At 38.9% G+C, this 18,006-nt stretch overlaps 2 protein-coding genes across 2 annotated transcripts; both read right to left on the bottom strand.

Moving 5' to 3' along the window:
- Positions 1–519: 519 nt before the first annotated feature.
- LOC146457169 (uncharacterized) lies at positions 520–3,844 on the bottom strand. The gene is made up of 3 exons (XM_085092224.1): positions 3,766–3,844; positions 2,288–2,352; positions 520–1,453 (listed from the first exon to the last, which is right to left on the bottom strand). The coding sequence occupies exons 2-3, from the start codon at positions 2,303–2,305 to the stop codon at positions 683–685; spliced, it is 789 nt and encodes a 262-aa protein (XP_084948350.1). The 5' UTR covers positions 2,306–2,352; positions 3,766–3,844; the 3' UTR covers positions 520–682.
- Positions 3,845–8,454: 4,610 nt separating this feature from the next.
- Positions 8,455–18,006, bottom strand: LOC146457168 (uncharacterized). The gene is made up of 3 exons (XM_085092197.1): positions 17,876–18,006; positions 10,684–10,721; positions 8,455–10,331 (listed from the first exon to the last, which is right to left on the bottom strand). The coding sequence occupies exons 2-3, from the start codon at positions 10,687–10,689 to the stop codon at positions 9,399–9,401; spliced, it is 939 nt and encodes a 312-aa protein (XP_084948323.1). The 5' UTR covers positions 10,690–10,721; positions 17,876–18,006; the 3' UTR covers positions 8,455–9,398.

The following is an 18,006-nucleotide window of genomic DNA, read 5'->3' as shown; positions in this document are numbered from 1 at the left end:
AGCAACAGGCTTAAAAACCAAACAACAACTCTGCACGTGCATTACACTTTTTGTTATATTTCTTCAGCTTTGCCGTCACTGCACGACTAGGACGTGAAGCCGAGTTTCCTGATGGGCCGTGTTATGGAGAACGTAAACATGCACACGCGACGACGAATTTAATACTTGGGAACAGTCTCCAAGAATTCAGCTCCAGGAAATTTCACGTACATTTGACATTTAAAGCGAGTTGGAAAAATCGCGACAACGTTTGAAAAAACGCGAATTCATTTTAAGAGTGATGTTTTCGCTGCCGTCACCGTCGTCGTTGTTAAAGCTCCCTAGGTTGTTCGTAAAAAAAAGCTTTTGAACAATGATTCTCAGCTCAAATTCTTGTTCTGTTTTAGTTTAGTACTTTTGGAAATTTTTCACACTGTAAACCTGTCTTTCGATTAAAGCGGAAGGCATTGGATGAGGAAAGCGTACCTCTCTCTCAATCCTCATTACGTTGGCTAATCACGCACCACACAAAATATTCATTTTCAAAGGTTTATTGGTGTAAATGCTCAAACAATGAAAAAAATTCTCTTACAAAACGACTACTTAGAAAACCAGGGTACACGATACACAGTTTTCAACTGAAAACTCTACCTGGATGAGTAAAAAACTGTTTAGCAAGGCGGTTTCTTTCAGGCAAAGAATGCTAACGACCGCCGAATACGAATGAAAACATACGACATTCACAGCACGACCTTACGTTTTGCTCATAAGTTTCATACTCTTCTTCATAGATGTCGACCCCATGAGCGTTGCTTAAGTCGTCATTTAGCTCAAAATCTCCGGTGGCCTGAAGGAAGGTAAACTGGATAAATTTTTGAACGCATCTTCCTTTGCGAAGGTAGCAAAAGTGGTCAGCATCGCCGCAGATGGCCTCGTTGATGAATGGCGGGAAAACGTTGGCGGGAAGCTGAGTGGTTGCCGCGCATTCGGTACACATGTGCCTCAAATTACTGCCATTTGGAACATAGCCTCGACTCCAACATCCTCGTATAGAGCGCTTTTGTCTCGACTGTGCAGGTTTAATGAGACGGCCTGGGGATCTTTTCTTTACGGCATACGCATCTCCAGAAAGGTCGGTAAATTTGCATGCCTCTTCTCTGTTAAGGGCCACGTACCTCGGGTTCCAGCCACCCACGTCTTTGAGCCTTTCGAATAATTGGGACTCGTTGCGGCGCACACACAGTGGGCGAGACCTATCATATTCTTTGGCGTACTGAGGGAGGTTGTCTACGATCCTACCACATCTCTTCTTTGAAATTTTCGGCCTTGATGGTGTCGGTTTCGGTGTAGTGGCTGCCCAGACGGGCTGGCGTGTTGTGGACTTGACCATTGGCCGTGATGTGGACCAAGCTCGCCAGCCGTAAGATGGAGAGAGATCACAAAATAGAAGAATAACAGGCACGAAGAACAGCAACTGAAAATAAAAGCAGTAAAACAATTGAAATTGAATTTACGTTGCGTTGACGATTACGATCAGAGCGGAACTTGAATGATTGACAGTCAGATGCGTGAATATTTTACACCGTGCACGTGTCTGAAGATGCCAAATTCTCCTTTATCATGATAATTAAAAAAGGAGGTTAAAACTGAAATTTTGATGTTGGCCTTGTCACGCTAAACCATTGACTCTGCTAGGAAGAGCAACTCAAAATTAGTAAAAATCCCAAGTTTGAGAGTCTTGGTCATTCTTGTCTCTTAAAATAGTGCAGATATAGCTTCGTTAAGTCTGGAAATTTTGTAGACGTTTGTATGGAAACGGGCAAGTTTTGCCCCAGTCTTCAAACAAACGACCGCAAGAATTCCTGAATTTACGGAACTATATCTTCGTTGAGAATAATGATTATTCTAGAAAGTGACGCAGGCATACTCGGAAAAAAGAAATCCGAGTGCTCCTATCAGGAGGTCAATGGCCTTAGCTCCCACGAGTCTCCTGTAGCTCAGTGGCAGAGCATCCGAACTAGTAATCGGAAGGTCTTAGGTTCGACTCCTGATAGGAGCACTCGGATTTCTTTTTTCCGAGTATGCCTGCGTCACTTTCTAGAATAATCATCATTCTCATTCATTCACCAGGCTGGAAATTTATCATCACATTTCTTTCATATATCTTCGTTGCTTTAAAGACAAGTCTCTCAAACTTGGCTTTTTAATTAATTTTAAGGTGATCTTTCCAGCAGTGTCAATGGTTTTTAGTTATCTGGCTTTCAGCGTCTTCTTTCGATGAACAAGTCAACAGCCAAGGTTAACTTACCTTCAGCTTGCCATCCATGGATTCTTGTTTTCACTAGCCCCTACCGGTCTCTTTTGTGATATCGGCTGCAAAAGAAAAGGAAACAGTCAGCCGCATGGTGGTTTTCCTGTTCAGCACTGTTCTCCAGTTTTAGCTGATCAGAGTCCAGCCGAATAATTTCTATCCCCTTCACTTCCCAATCTCCTTTAAACTAAGGTCTTTATGTTGCTATTATAGTGAAAAATATACCAGAGCGTTACCATGACGACCGTTAATAACGGTGAACAGAACACGAAATTGGGCATGGCAAACGTAATATTGCCCCGACGTGCACATAAGCATCATTTGAAAAAAATGTTGTTCGGTTGCTAGTGTAAACAAGTCTCCGAGACGAATCTCTTTGTACCTAAGCCGGTTTCTATTACAAAAGGGAAATTAAATGAGCGACTAACGAATTCATAAGCACCATTTTCTAGAAAAAATTCAGTTAGGGTAAACATTCCGTGAGCCATTAAGATCTACGGATGTATTAGTGGTTTGTATTGCGCTTTTTTAAATGTCGCACGTGTTTCCTTGTTCGCTGTGACTCGGGACCAACTGTCTCGGATGAAATCCTAAACACGTGTCACCATTCAAATGAAATCATTCTGAGTGGTACCTTCTGATCGCGCTATTATTTGTCAGCATTTGGGAAAATTAATTAAATTCTGCTTTTTGTTGAATTTCTCATGTGGGAACACGCGGACCGTTTCAGATGGTAAGTTTTACGAGGTTCAACTCTAAACAGCGACATCAATCATGAACGAACCAAGACAACCGAGTAACAACTAGTCAGAAATCCAGCACGATAGAGATGAGGTTTCCTGTTGTATCGAGATTTCCATCAATTACGACAACTTGTTAAACTTTTGTTCGAAAATTAGTTTAATCCCGCCGATGAAGGTAAGATTTTCACAACCGCAATCCAACGAATACCTACGCCGCATGGAGTGTAACTCCTCACCGCATGTAATGCATTGCTGTAAAGTGTATTCTAACTTTATCATCGTCAAAGAAAATACGCTAAGCAGCGCCTTTAGGTGATAATGGTTCCGTTTGAAGGTCTGTAGATGAAATTCTAAAGTGCGATTGAAATGAAAGCTACTAAGTAGTACTTTCCTATGATTTTGTTAATTATGCTGTGCAAAAAGGTTTTAGCTTTTGAGTTTGTGGATGATATGAGATCCTAACTTTCCTTTGCTCGTGTCTACAACTGTGCAGTTACAGTATGATTCCACTTTTGAGACCGTGAATGAAATCGTATCATTCAGTTAAAAGCTTTGAGCTGTACGTTTCCACGGTGCTGCTTACTATCCAGTACTTCAGTTAATTTGAACTTGAATTATTGGTTTTTTTCGGTATGATTTCAATATTAAGTCGGATTAAAGGAAGGTTATTGAACGGTACTCTTCTGCCATGCAGTTTTTCCATCAATTCTACTCAACAAACAGTTGACTCACCTCTACTTTTTGCAATGTCTCCCTTTCAAGCTTTATCTCGGCTTAGAGTGCTACACTGCGAAAAACAGCGCCTATTTAACCACCCTAAAGCGGAAAAAGTCCAGAATAAATTTTTGATGAAAGACTTCTTTAAAACAAAGAGGGTTTTTTTCTCGCATGTTAATAACTTCCGCTTAGGGGTCACCACACCTCTTAATTGCAACCTTGTTAAAACTGATGGAGCAAAGAGACATAAAACTGGTATATTTATTTGACCTATAAAAGTGTGTAATTTAAATAATATGTCTGAGAAACACTAATTTTATCTATTACTGTATCTCCTTCGACTTTTCAATGCCACTGTAGAGTGGTAGAAATCAACAGAATTTCACCGAGGGCGTGGTTTAGGTTGAGTGCACTTGGTATAATTAAAAAAATATCCGCCTCGGTAAATGTTACTTCAAGGCAAACCGTTAAATAAGCAAAACACTAAGTGTTCAGTGACATCTTAATTTGCATCAGTTGATTGTATAGATATTACGTAAGTTCCTGAGTTGTGGTTTAGGGCTGAGTGCGTTTGTAAGTATGTCGACGTCAGCTTTCGATACGTAGTAATGGTTTATTTTTATTTTCAGCTTAGGGGGTCCGGTTATGCTTGCGTAGTCGATATCCAAGATTTGTGGCTTACCGCTATATACGAATATCTTTATAAATGGCGAAAATAACTCATTTGTGTGTTTTGCTTATTCCAATGGGCTTTTACCCTCGACCATTCTTTTATCTCTCAAAATTTAGAAAGGCAACCGACAAGGTAATCTTTTGTTAACACTCAGCTTGAGTCACGTCGCTAGATAACATTTGCGCATGCTCCGGCGAATGGGTATCTGCCGTATCTGTCTGGTGTTTCTTTGGATACTCGGCAAACGGGTTTTGTTTTTGCGTGTTTAGTGAAGGATTTCGTATTTAATAGGAAAATATTTAAGATAGACGTTCTGATTGGCTGATAGAAGTGCTGCCTATGAGTTATTTTCTAGGATAACAGAAACCTTTTTGAAGTGCTGTTAGATAACTAATTGGGAACAACTTGAGTCTTGCCTGTTCGTTCTTCCAAATTTTTCCTCGTGTCTTCTAAAACTCGATCCTCAGAAACACGAAAAATGGTCTTGTTTCTTCAGGGGCACCCAACGCATCGTTCAGTTTTTTAGATATCCGGTTACGAAGACCTTAATTGCCTCAGAAATTAGCATTTTGTCGTAAAGAAAATCTACAGCTGTCTTCTCCAAATTTCGTAACAGTAGAAATACTAATTCCTTTGGTTTTCGAAGGAGCAAACTGTTGTTTAAGTTGCGAGAAAAGGTCAGCTAGCATTTTCCTAAACCAGCAACAGCAAATAAATTTCGGGGAATGGAATTTCGTTCCTTAAAGCTTTCTGCAACTTAAATGTTCAGCTAAAGCATACGAACATGTCAATCTGTATTAGCTTACACAAATTTGTCTTTAAAAGGGCAGAAAACTATATGGGAACAAAGGAGACAACATTTTAATTATTTTACTTTAATGACCTTTAATGTTCTCATTGGGTGCCCCTGTTTCTTAGTATCACGTGATCAACGAATGCAAGTTAAATTTATAAACCTGACACAAGAAATCTGACTGAACAAACAAACATTTGCGAAATAATTAAAATCTTCAAGAACTTTCTGTTTTGCTTCAAAGAAAACAAACAGAAAATTAGGGGTTTTTTTCTTAAGCAACAATGGTTGGAAAACGAAATACAATATAAAGGGAAAAAACCCTTTTACGCTGGCACTTCTGCAATTTTCCTTCTTGGGTCGTGGCGAGAAAAACAGGAAATTGTAAATATGTGCACGTCAGTCTAATTTGACGTAAATTCATAGAATTTACATTTTAAAACTGTGGTGTTTCGTTCAGTTGAGCTTGGAGCTCCCCTAGCTGGGGAATGAAAAGGTCCGTCGTGAGAATTAAAAACTCTTCTATTCCGTTCACGGTGAAGACGCCAACCTGTTACGAAAGACTTTAACAACTTCAGTAGCTTTCAGTCGCATTGACGGAGTTGGGTTCTTCAAAATTTCTCCCCGTATCTCTAATAAAACTCGATCCTCAGAGCCGGGTTGTTCGAAAGCCTATTAACGCTAATCCACGCTTAAAAGTTAACCGAGGTAAAGATTATTTTAAAGGCTCGTTTTAATCTAATGGTAAAGAAAAGTCTAAGGCAAAACTGAGGGACAAAAATCTTTTGGACGAATCCTTACGGATTAGTAAATATACTCAAATCAAAGTTCACGTTAACCCGGCCATGCAGGATTGACTTAATCGGGCTTTGAACAACTCGGCCCTGAAATACGAAAAACTGGTCTTTTCAGTTTCTTCGGGGGTACTCCTAAACGGTTCATTTTTGTAGATATCTGGCCGGAAGGCCCAAATCGACTCAGAAATTCAGATTTTGTTGTGAAGAAAATCTACAGTTGTCTTCTTCAAATTTCGTAACAGTGGAAATACTAAATCCTTTCGCTCTCGAAGAATCAAATATGTCATTAAAGATGCATAAAAATGTCAGCTAGCATTATTCGTAAAACCAATTCACAACAACAACTAGCCAGCAAATTTGGGAATTGAAATTTCGTGCGCAACTTAAATTCTCAGCCAAAGCATCCAAAGAGATCAATCTTTATTAGCTTTCACAAATATGCCTTTAAAAAGTCAGAAAATTATCTAGGAACACAACCAATATTGTAATTATTTTTTAAAAAAAAAATATCCTCGTTGGGTGCCCCCTGAACCATGATCAATCAATATAATGCAAGTTTAATTTAAAAACTTGACGCACGAAAACCGATTGAAGAAGCATAAGTCTACGGATCAATTAAAATCTTTAAGAAGGTTCTTTCTTAAGGCTGGTTTCCATATGATCGCGGATCGCAGATAGCAGATCGCAATAAGATCTGCGATCGTCTGCGATCGTCTGCGATCATATGGAAACTACTTCTGCGATTGTCTGCGATCGCGATCGCAGACGATCGCAGAAGATAGAACCATGTTCTATCTAAAGGCTGGTTTCCATATGATCGCAGACGATCGCAGACCTTATTGCGATCTGCGATCTGCGATCCGCGATCATATGGAAACCAACCTTTAGTGACGCTTCAAAGAAGAACAAACAGAAAAATAGTTTTGTCTTTCTTAAGAAACAACGTTGGGAAAACAAAATACTATATAAAGGGAAAAACACTTTAACACCGGCCTGCAATTTTCCTTCTTGAGTCAGTCGTGGCAAGAAAAACAGGAAATCTTAAACACGTGCACAGTAATTTGACGTAAATTGATAAAATTTACATTTTAAAAATGTCTTCGAAAAATGTAGGGTCTGTTTAAAAGACAGTTTAGACGGTGTTTAACAAAACCACGTCCTAAGCCATTTTCAATTTTGCCAACAGTCATATCTAAGCATTGTCTGCTGCTGACAGTAACAAGAAGGCTTGCATCCCAGACTAGAAAACTATTTATCTACGTAAAATAAACCACTTATAAACAGATTTGGAGGCCCACTGATCGTCTTAAGCCGCGGCCTAAGTTAGACTCTGTTTAAATAACTGGCCCGTAGTGTTTCGTTCAGTTGAGTTTGGAGTCTGGGAAATGAAAATGTCCACCGTGAGAATTAACTCTTCTATTCCGTACACAATGAACACACCGACTTGTTACGAAACACTTTAATAACTTCAGTCGCATTGACTGAGTAGTGTCAAATTTTCTGAGCAACATGAAGGCCATGCAGTTTTTTTTTTAATTTTTATCTCGTGTTATAGGGAGCCCTTTGGTGCTCCGTAGGTAAAAAAATATATATTTACGTTTTGTTATATCTAGAGTAGAATTTTAAGTTTTGAAATGAGGGAGGCAAAACTGAAGAGTAAAATAGAAGAAGCATAATTAGGAAACTAACACAGCGAAATATCGTTGGAAACGATTATTGCCAAATACAGCTCTGAGGGATAGTTTTGAATTTGTTTGTTTTCATTTGCCATTTGTGCTTTCTTTTGTCATTTAAAGACTGAACCAACACGTTTTTCGAGCGGTCCTCGTAATAACGGGGAACATTTATCGAGAAAATAAAGGTTAACGGGAACTTCTGGTTAATGGGGATTACTGGATATATTGGAAAGCGTGGTCGTAATATTGTTAAGTAATTGTCTGTATTAGAGCAGTGTTTACTTGAGTGTCGTGAAATCAAAACGTACCAAGTAGCGTACCAAGTAATTACTCTGGCCAATCACAACAGAAGCAAATAACACAATGAAGAATACAAGTAACAGGTGGAAAGAGCGGAAAAACGCGTGAGACCAAGTCACGATTAATTTGGGTTTTCCATTACTACGCTCTATGATTGGTTGATAAAACTCGCACCACTTTCGCAACCAATGAGATGTAAAACCAAAACCAATCGTGCCTCACTCGCACGTGCTTTCCCGTGCTTGGCGCCCGTTACATGTATTTGCTTTGAATTCTGATTGGTTCATTGCGTCGTTTTCCCTGTTGTGGTTGGCCAGAGTAATTACTTTGGTTTTGGTTTTACGACACTCAATTGAAAACCGCTCTATTCTCAAAAGAAGGAAACAAGGTACTTAATGACGACTAAGAGTGACGCAGATGATGACGGTGATGCAGATGTAAACATCCTAGGATAAAATGAGAAACTACAATTTAAATTGAACATGTTTATTGGAATCTGTTCCATTTGGAATTATCTGGATACCAACAGAATTTTCTTTTCGTCTACAAGCATTTGAAGATGTTCCATAACGCTAGAAAAGAGATTTAGGTCGTGTTCGATTGATCTTATTTCGAAATAGGAACAAGCGGGACTATAGCTGTTAAATTTCTCTCTTTTAGTAACTTAGGAAGCCGTTTCTGCAAGCATTTGCTGACACAACAGTCGTCTTGTTCTCCAGTAACTCCTAAAACCTCTTAGGAGGGATTTCTTGTCATCGTTGCGTGCATTAATTCCTATTCAGGAATAGGGTCAATCGAACGCACCCTTAGTGTTGTAAAATGGTCTAAGGCGGCTTGAACCTCTGAATACAAGCGGACCGAGTGTGACCAATTAAAGAAAAGCCAATGAGTATCGCTTTTCTGGGGTACTCTTAAGTATGCTACATAAGGTGGCTCTCGCTTTCATATCTGTACGTGAAATCCTAAAGTGTGACCATTCAAATGAATGCTACTAAGCACTACTTTCCTGCGGTTCTCCTTTTCAATTCTCTGATAAAAATCCTATAGCACGGTAATTCAAATGAAAGCTATTTGAGCTGCACGGTACTATTCTACATTCAGCTCTTTCATTATGCTCAGTGCATAAGGTAATTCTAACTGTTGAGTCTGAGGATGAAATTCTGAAATGTGATCATTCAAATGAAAGCTTATTAGCAGCATTTCCTGTGGTATTCAGTACTTTCCGTAAAATCGAACTAAAATCAGTCGAACTTTTAAGTTCTTGAACAAAGTCCTGAAGAGCAATATTCAATTTGAAGCAAAATGAGCAATTAACCCCAACTATCGCTACTTTTTCAAAAAAATAATGTTTTTTCGTACATATTCAGCTACTTTAGAATTAGCCTAATAAGTATCAAGGGTATCTCGAATCAGTCGTCACTACTTGAAGCAATCTTATTATAAATCGACGAAAACATTCCACATTCACAACACGATCTGATTTCTTGAGTGTACTCCTCCCAGATTTCCTTAAACACAGTCTTCCCCGTCGTAGCGCTCAAAAAAGGGTCAAACTGGAAGTTGCCTGTTGAACGCAAAAATGGCAACTTCAGACTTCGCTGGAAACACAGTCCCATTTTAGCAGCACACTGACCATCGCTATCACGACAAACAACTTCATTGATGTAAGTCGGAAAACGATCGTTTCCAAGTCGGGTTGTGGCGGCACACTCAGTGCATAAGCGGTGCTCGCTGGTGTCGTCAATTATGGTACCTCGTCCCTGACATCCACGGAAAACGGTACCTGGAGAAGTGGGGAGGGTCCTTTTCCGCCGTTGAAGTTCAGCGTCAGATTGCTGTACGCCAGCTTCACGTTTTCCCAAAGTTATGTTTCTTGAAGGCATCGATGGACTCGTTGGTGGTTGTGTAGAGAACAGTTTCTTTATGTTAGTCAAATCTTCAAATCCGCATGCATCAATTACTCTAACGGCTGCGTATCGTTTGATAGGTCCTCCTATTCTCCTCAGCTCTGCCATCAATTCCGTGACATTCTTACGGAGGCAAACAACGGGACCCGGTTCATCCACAATTCGAGAGACAATCTTACGGTCTTCACAAATTTCCGGATCAGGCCGCGTTGGTGTAGTTCTTGCTGGTGTTGGTATTGTTGGTCTAGGGGTTGTTCTTCGCCATCGCCACAGCCAACCTTTATGAAGGCGTTTATTATGTGGATCGTTATAACTCCTTAACCAAGGTTGTGGATCGTCCCAACTTTCCTCTTCATTTTCGGGAAGCGAAGCCGATAAACTTGTTTGTGAGAAGATGAAGATGTAGATTATAAGGACCGCTGAGAAGATAAATGTCTGTTGAAAAAGGATTAAATGTTTATGAGTATACAAGGAGCGATGTGAATACCCTCAGTGACAAGCTACTTCCATGCTATAAACGCCCCGTTTCCTAAATTTCGGCTACACTCAAAGTGAATCCTGCAAATCACACCATCCTCCAATAACAAGACATTAGCACCACCTTCACGTCCAACACGATACTTAAGGCCAACAAGTACTATTGTAACTTAAAGTCACTGTCGATCCGGCTAATCAAGATGTCCTTAGCCTGCAAGAGTAGACGCCATTTCCGACCGCGTTTGCTCTCGTAAGCTAGATGGTACTCAGACGGTTTACTTATATAATTTCATCATAGCCACACACTAACCTGCATTTCAATGATAAACAGAATCCAATGTATTATCTCTGGAAGAAAGAAAAAAATCATTGAGAGATTATTCATCAACGCTGATGGCTAAACTTGTCATATGGAACCCTTTTAGCTCCAATTACTGTCATTAAAGGTTTGTTGTTGTTGTTGTTGTTGTTGTTGTTGATTTTTTTTTTACCCAAGGGGTCGCCATTTTGCAAACAATTTGTAGGCGGTCAGCTGGGATCAGCTAGGGCAAGGCCTGGGAAAGAGAAATCGCGAGTTTTCAGAATTCTTTGGACCCAGTCCCCACAGCGACTCGTACTCGGGGGCTCTTTGGAGTAGAATGAGCCTCTGGTATGTTGGGCGTCAAGAACTAGGGTTTCAATCAGTTTTTTATATATAGTTTCCCGTCCGAGTAGCTCCAGAGTCTCTAAAAAACCTACTTTTACGGTAGTAGTAGTAGTAGTAGTAGTAGTAGTAGTAGTAGTAGTAGTAGTAGTAGTAGTAGTAGTAGTAGTAGTAGTAGTAGTAGTAGTAGTAGTAGTAGTAGTAGTAGTAGAAGTAGTAGTAGTATTTTATTTAGCCACGTTACACAGAATGAGCAATGAGCTCATTCAAAGATGTAGGTGTACGTTTAAAATGCCGGTCACAATATTTAATTGCAATGCCGACTGAACTAGTTTCAGTGCTGAAAAAGTCAACTACTCACTGAGAATTTCTAATGTGAAGAAAAGCGTATAAAACTGGCATTCAGCCACGAAAGCTTACTAAGTAGCGCTGGACACAACTGCAACCCTCGATAGTGTAACTCATTTGTGAGACATGATTAATGAATTAGTGGTTAAACACTTAGTTGTCTGACGTCATCACTTCGCGTTTAATTGGCCTCTTGGTGCTGATGAAATACGTCATATTCGCCGGGTCAAAATATTGTCTTACTTTGAGTCAACTAATTTTAGTTTGCATGGAAGTCTTGAAAATGTTTGTTTGCTTTCTTTTTAACGTTGCTCTGCTTGTTTCAGGGAATTAAGAATCATTAATGCTACCGCTTTCGCCTACAATACCGTGTGAGATGCCTGACTTTGGAGTAACGATTTTTGCGAATTGAAAGATCGATATTTTCTGGTTGTCTGAAATTTCTTAAACCAGTAAGGCTGTTGTTGTCTATAAGGCCTTTCAATATGCATGTTATACATGTTACAGGCTTTAGGTGTTCGTCTTATAATAACTTCTGCTCTGGATAAATTTGAAGTCTGAATTTCCTCGAGAGTTTCATCAGCCGGTTTTGGTGACCGATTGGGTCCTTCGACGGAGAACATTTGGGCGGAATTCCTGGCTACGAATTAGTATTTTTTTCTTGTGTCACATCATGGTACATGACAGCAAATAAAATTAATCCAAAAACATCTAAAATACAGGAATTACAAGAACACCCAAATTAAAACGGTTCATTTCCGTGGATAACTGTTTGGAAGGCCATTCAGGTATAAGTCGTCAAGAAAATCTACAGTCATTTCTTTTGCAAAATGTCGGCTCAATACTTCGCCAAACACCGGAAAAATAACTCCTTTCGTTTTCGCAGGGGCAAATATGTCGTTAAAAATGCGAAAAAATGTCATCTAGCATTTTCGTAATGTTGAGTCACCAACAACAGTTAGTAATTTCGGGGAATAAAATTTCGTTTCCTAAGGCTTTCTACAACTTAAATTTTCGGCTATTAAAGTATCCGAACAGATCTGTATTCGGCTAACACAAATGTTACTGGGACACAAAACCGGATCTGGGAAAGGAGACAGCGTTTTAAGTACTTTACTTAGTTGTTCTCTTTGGTTGCCCCTGAAATAAATGCAATGTCAGCATATTGACTTTTGCTAAGTAATACATTTTAACACCTGTTTCTATACTTTTTATTTCACCGCAACTCCCACCATCATCATTTTAAGAGTGCCTGACTGTAACTTTCGAGAATCGCTGGCCAAGCTTGAAAAATCGAAACTCCTGATAATTTGCCTGAAGTTTACTTTTGGGGAACTATCTTCGAAAATATTATTTGAATGTTCTGGAAATTTTTAGTTTTCGAGAATTTTGGAGAAAACGAAATAACGGGTTTTGCCTCATTAATTATGCAAAAATCTCACTCAAAATTAGCCAAGTTCAATACGCTTGTGTTGAAACAGTACGCAACGCTAGAAAGCGAGGTCGGTTTTGAATAAGAGCATAACTCACCTACTTTCTATCAATGGGATCTATGTAAACTTTTGTAGAACTTTGGAGGGTTTTATGGCTCTTTGAAAAATTGACATTTTGAGGACTTCGCGATGAGGCGAAAATTGAGTAAGTTTGAAGGTTTAAAATGCCTCTTGGTATGTCAGGTATCGACTCGAGAGGAACATTGTGATAAAGCTTGGGTCTTCGTCTTTAATAATACGAAATAAAAAATCTGGGCAATCAATGCACGCGCTGACGAAAACCAAAGTTAGCGAGGCTTCGTTAACAAATTTGCATAATTCGCAACTGTTGAGAAAATGCTATGTTGTGGCGACTCGGTGAAAACATTGACCCAGGCTATCTTCAAATGGTTATTTTACCCACATTGCATTTGTCTGTTTCTCTTTCTTGTTTTAATAAGGTGTTAGAAAAGGTCTGGCAAAAAATGCGTGATCGGAAAAGAAAATATTCGTCAAATTCTGGTGGGAAATTTGCATAATGCAAATCTTCCAATAAATCTTTCTGCAAAGGAATCTGATTGGGAAGGTTTCGTTAAGAGACCATTTGACCGAAACACCCCACATAAAAGGAGTCAAAACAACGTTTAATAATTCGATTTTAACCAATTATTGTCGAATCTTAACCTTTAAATTAATAGTGCCAAAGTGATACTCGCTATTGCGTTATCTGCGTCACGTCAGTAGCTGTCGATAAGTCTTAGAATATAATGCCCACAAACCAACTTGTGCTGCGAAATTGCCAATTACGACAACTAGAAAAAAGACCTTTATTTACTGGCATATGAGTGGTTTTGATAAAAATAAAACGTTCACATGACACTTGAATCACGTTTAAAAGATACATGCTTGTCAAATGAGATGCGAAAGTTGGTCAAAGTGAATATTTTTAATTAAATCAAGTTTGTTTACTGGAATGCATGCTTTTTCAAATAGCTAGTCCAACCTTCTTCAGTGGCCTTCCAAATAATGATCACCCAGAATTGGGTCAGTCAAAAAAGCTCTCAATTCGTGTTGTTTGATACTGTACCTTCGCAAGTGACTGAAAAACAATGTCAGCTGGCACGCCATATTTTAACGTAATTACTGGTATGAAATGTCACGTGTACATGCACGGATACACGCTTCAAAAAACCTGTGTGCTAATTTCCGTTTAACAAAATAATAACCTACCTACAGTCCACATTGGCTGTAGGGCATGCATTTATCTTTGTCGAATGTCAACAACAGAAACACGGGTATCTCAGTGACACTGTATACACGCAATGTCTACTGCATACATCAGAGGTAGCCGAAGCTCTATGACCTTTGTTTGACCTTTATATTTTGATGTCACGATGAGTGTTACGCAATGGCGTAAATTATAAGGGTTTGTATGGGAATTTACGAATGTGTTTTGGAGTCGAAAGTAAAGGGCATGAATTGAACAAAAATTGCTTACCTTGTCTCCTTGCTCTCTTGCCAGTGTTTGTGCGCCATATTTTGGCCATTTTAGTACGATTCCAATGGGTTTTTAAAGGTTTGCTGAAAATTTTCCTCTCTCTATACGATATCCCACTATAGATATATATCCCCAAAATTGTGGTCACTTTGGTAGCAATAGTATTCTTTGAAATAAATTGCAACGTTAACAACGCGGTCATTATAAAACACGAGTCGCAGACGAAGAACTGCGGACCACGGGGTGGGGATAAAGTTCGTATTAGGTTAGGAGGACTTTGGACTACGGACTATGGACTGACTGCACGCCCTACAGTTTACATTGGCTGTAAGGCATGCATTTATCTTTGTCGAATGTCAACAACAGAAACACGGGTATCTCAGTGACACTGTATACACGAAATGTCTACTGCATACATGTCTATGTACGACATCTAGATGATTGCGCACGTGGGCTCATTGGCTGATCACGATCATGATCATCAAACATCCTTTTGCGAATTTAATCACGCCAGTTTTCACCATATCGAACCCTGAGATGAATGCTTAAAACTAAAATGACGGCTCTCTTCAGCGCGTATTTAAAATCCAGCTGTTTCGCTGAGATAAAGCAAGATTTTATGTTTGCACTGTCGATCCTCACTATTTTATTCCAAGTCCATGTTTTGTTTCTAAAAAAAAAAAAAACAATAAAGGGACAAAAACAACTACCGAAACTTGATTTGATACATATTAAACTTACTGAGAATGAATACAAGAAAAATATGATTTTCAGACTTCAGTTCTCCTTTAAACCCAGTCCGTAGTCCGTAGTCCGTAGTCCGAAGTCCTCCCCTTACTTTAGTTTCTCTTTTATACCCAGTCCGTGGTCCGCAGTCCTTTGTCTGCGACTCAGAATTTGTACTGACCTCATTGTTGACGTTGCAACGAAAACTATTGCTACTGAAGTGACCAACCTTTTGGGGACATATATAGCAGGATATAGAGCGAGGAAAATGTTCAACAAACCTTTAAATACCCACTGGAATCGTACTAAAATGGCCAAAATATGGCGCACAAACACTGGCAAGAGATCAAGGAGACAAGGTAAGCAATTCTTGTTCAATCTATGTCCTTTATTTTCGACTCCAAAACACGTTCCTAAATTCCCATACAAACCGTAACGATTTACGCCATTGCGTAACACTCATCGTGACATCAAAATATAAAGGTCAAACAAAGGTCATAGAGCTTCGGCTACCTCTGATGTATGCAGTAGACATTGCGTGTATACAGTGTCACTGAGATACCCGTGTTTCTGTTGTTGACATTCGACAAAGATAAATGCATGCCCTACAGCCAATGTGGACTGTAGGTAGGTTATTATTTTGTTAAACGGAAATTAGCACACAGGTTTTTTGAAGCGTGTATCCGTGCATGTACACGTGACATTTCATACCAGTAATTACGTTAAAATATGGCGTGCCAGCTGACATTGTTTTTCAGTCACTTGCGAAGGTACAGTATCAAACAACACGAATTGAGAGCTTTTTTGACTGACCCAATTCTGGGTGATCATTATTTGGAAGGCCACTGAAGAAGGTTGGACTAGCTATTTGAAAAAGCATGCATTCCAGTAAACAAACTTGATTTAATTAAAAATATTCACTTTGACCAACTTTCGCATCTCATTTGACAAGCATGTATCTTTTAAACGTGATTCAAGTGTCATGTGAACGTTTTATTTTTATCAAAACCACTCATATGCCAGTAAATAAAGGTCTTTTTTCTAGTTGTCGTAATTGGCAATTTCGCAGCACAAGTTGGTTTGTGGGCATTATATTCTAAGACTTATCGACAGCTACTGACGTGACGCAGATAACGCAATAGCGAGTATCACTTTGGCACTATTAATTTAAAGGTTAAGATTCGACAATAATTGGTTAAAATCGAATTATTAAACGTTGTTTTGACTCCTTTTATGTGGGGTGTTTCGGTCAAATGGTCTCTTAACGAAACCTTCCCAATCAGATTCCTTTGCAGAAAGATTTATTGGAAGATTTGCATTATGCAAATTTCCCACCAGAATTTGACGAATATTTTCTTTTCCGATCACGCATTTTTTGCCAGACCTTTTCTAACACCTTATTAAAACAAGAAAGAGAAACAGACAAATGCAATGTGGGTAAAATAACCATTTGAAGATAGCCTGGGTCAATGTTTTCACCGAGTCGCCACAACATAGCATTTTCTCAACAGTTGCGAATTATGCAAATTTGTTAACGAAGCCTCGCTAACTTTGGTTTTCGTCAGCGCGTGCATTGATTGCCCAGATTTTTTATTTCGTATTATTAAAGACGAAGACCCAAGCTTTATCACAATGTTCCTCTCGAGTCGATACCTGACATACCAAGAGGCATTTTAAACCTTCAAACTTACTCAATTTTCGCCTCATCGCGAAGTCCTCAAAATGTCAATTTTTCAAAGAGCCATAAAACCCTCCAAAGTTCTACAAAAGTTTACATAGATCCCATTGATAGAAAGTAGGTGAGTTATGCTCTTATTCAAAACCGACCTCGCTTTCTAGCGTTGCGTACTGTTTCAACACAAGCGTATTGAACTTGGCTAATTTTGAGTGAGATTTTTGCATAATTAATGAGGCAAAACCCGTTATTTCGTTTTCTCCAAAATTCTCGAAAACTAAAAATTTCCAGAACATTCAAATAATATTTTCGAAGATAGTTCCCCAAAAGTAAACTTCAGGCAAATTATCAGGAGTTTCGATTTTTCAAGCTTGGCCAGCGATTCTCGAAAGTTACAGTCAGGCACTCTTAATGCTTCCTTCCGTCCCGAGGAACCATTCCATCAGGCCAATAGAATGTTTATTAAATAAATATTTCAGCTTTTAATACAGAAACGGAAATTCTGTAAGCATGAAAAAATGGATCGTTTAGAAGGTAGTGTACTATAATGACCGCGGTATAATATATATTTCGTTACTGTTCCGCTGAAATTAGACTTGCGTCTCGCAAACCGAATGAGAGCACGTGGCTTCCTTCGATCGCTTCAGGCAACCTTAACATTTTATCATGTCACGTCAAAATTGGCACCTTAATCCTTAATCTCGTTGAGTTAACTTATTATACGATGATTCAAGTATAGTTTAATGTGTTTGGCACGTACATATTAAATTCAAGTTTCCCTACGGTAAGAGGGTAAATTAATAGAGTTGCCGGGAAGTGTACAATCAATTTTGCGTTAGGTTCTTTGTCTACCGCTTTCCATACTACTCAGATCACGGTCTGTTGAACATATTATTTTCAAACATAAACTTTACAGACTTAAACTTATTGACGAGGTATATGTTTTTTCCATAAAACAAAGTAAATATTATTGAATATCCATTCAATAAATCTAAAAAATTAAATAAACAAATCTTTTGTTTTAAATGTCAGATATGATTCTTTGAACTAGAAATGATGTAAAGATAATTCTTCAAGAGCGGATATACAGCATGCTATAAATGTTAGCGAAAACGATGAAAGAATACAAATGCACCCTACCTTTTCGTTTCAGGGAAGCACTCTGAACATTGAAGGTTTTAACTGAGTTAAGTCGAGTGCAGCTTTATAATGCCGGCGGACAATGATTAACATGGAATCGGGAATACTGAGTAATTTAACAATTACGTAGG

Source organism: Pavona decussata, unplaced genomic scaffold (assembly GCF_977016875.1).
Source record: "Pavona decussata unplaced genomic scaffold, jaPavDecu1.1 SCAFFOLD_245, whole genome shotgun sequence".
NCBI classification, from domain to species: domain Eukaryota; kingdom Metazoa; phylum Cnidaria; class Anthozoa; order Scleractinia; family Agariciidae; genus Pavona; species Pavona decussata.
The sequence above is the reverse complement of the archived record's forward strand: the minus strand, read 5'-3'. Positions and strand labels throughout refer to the sequence as shown.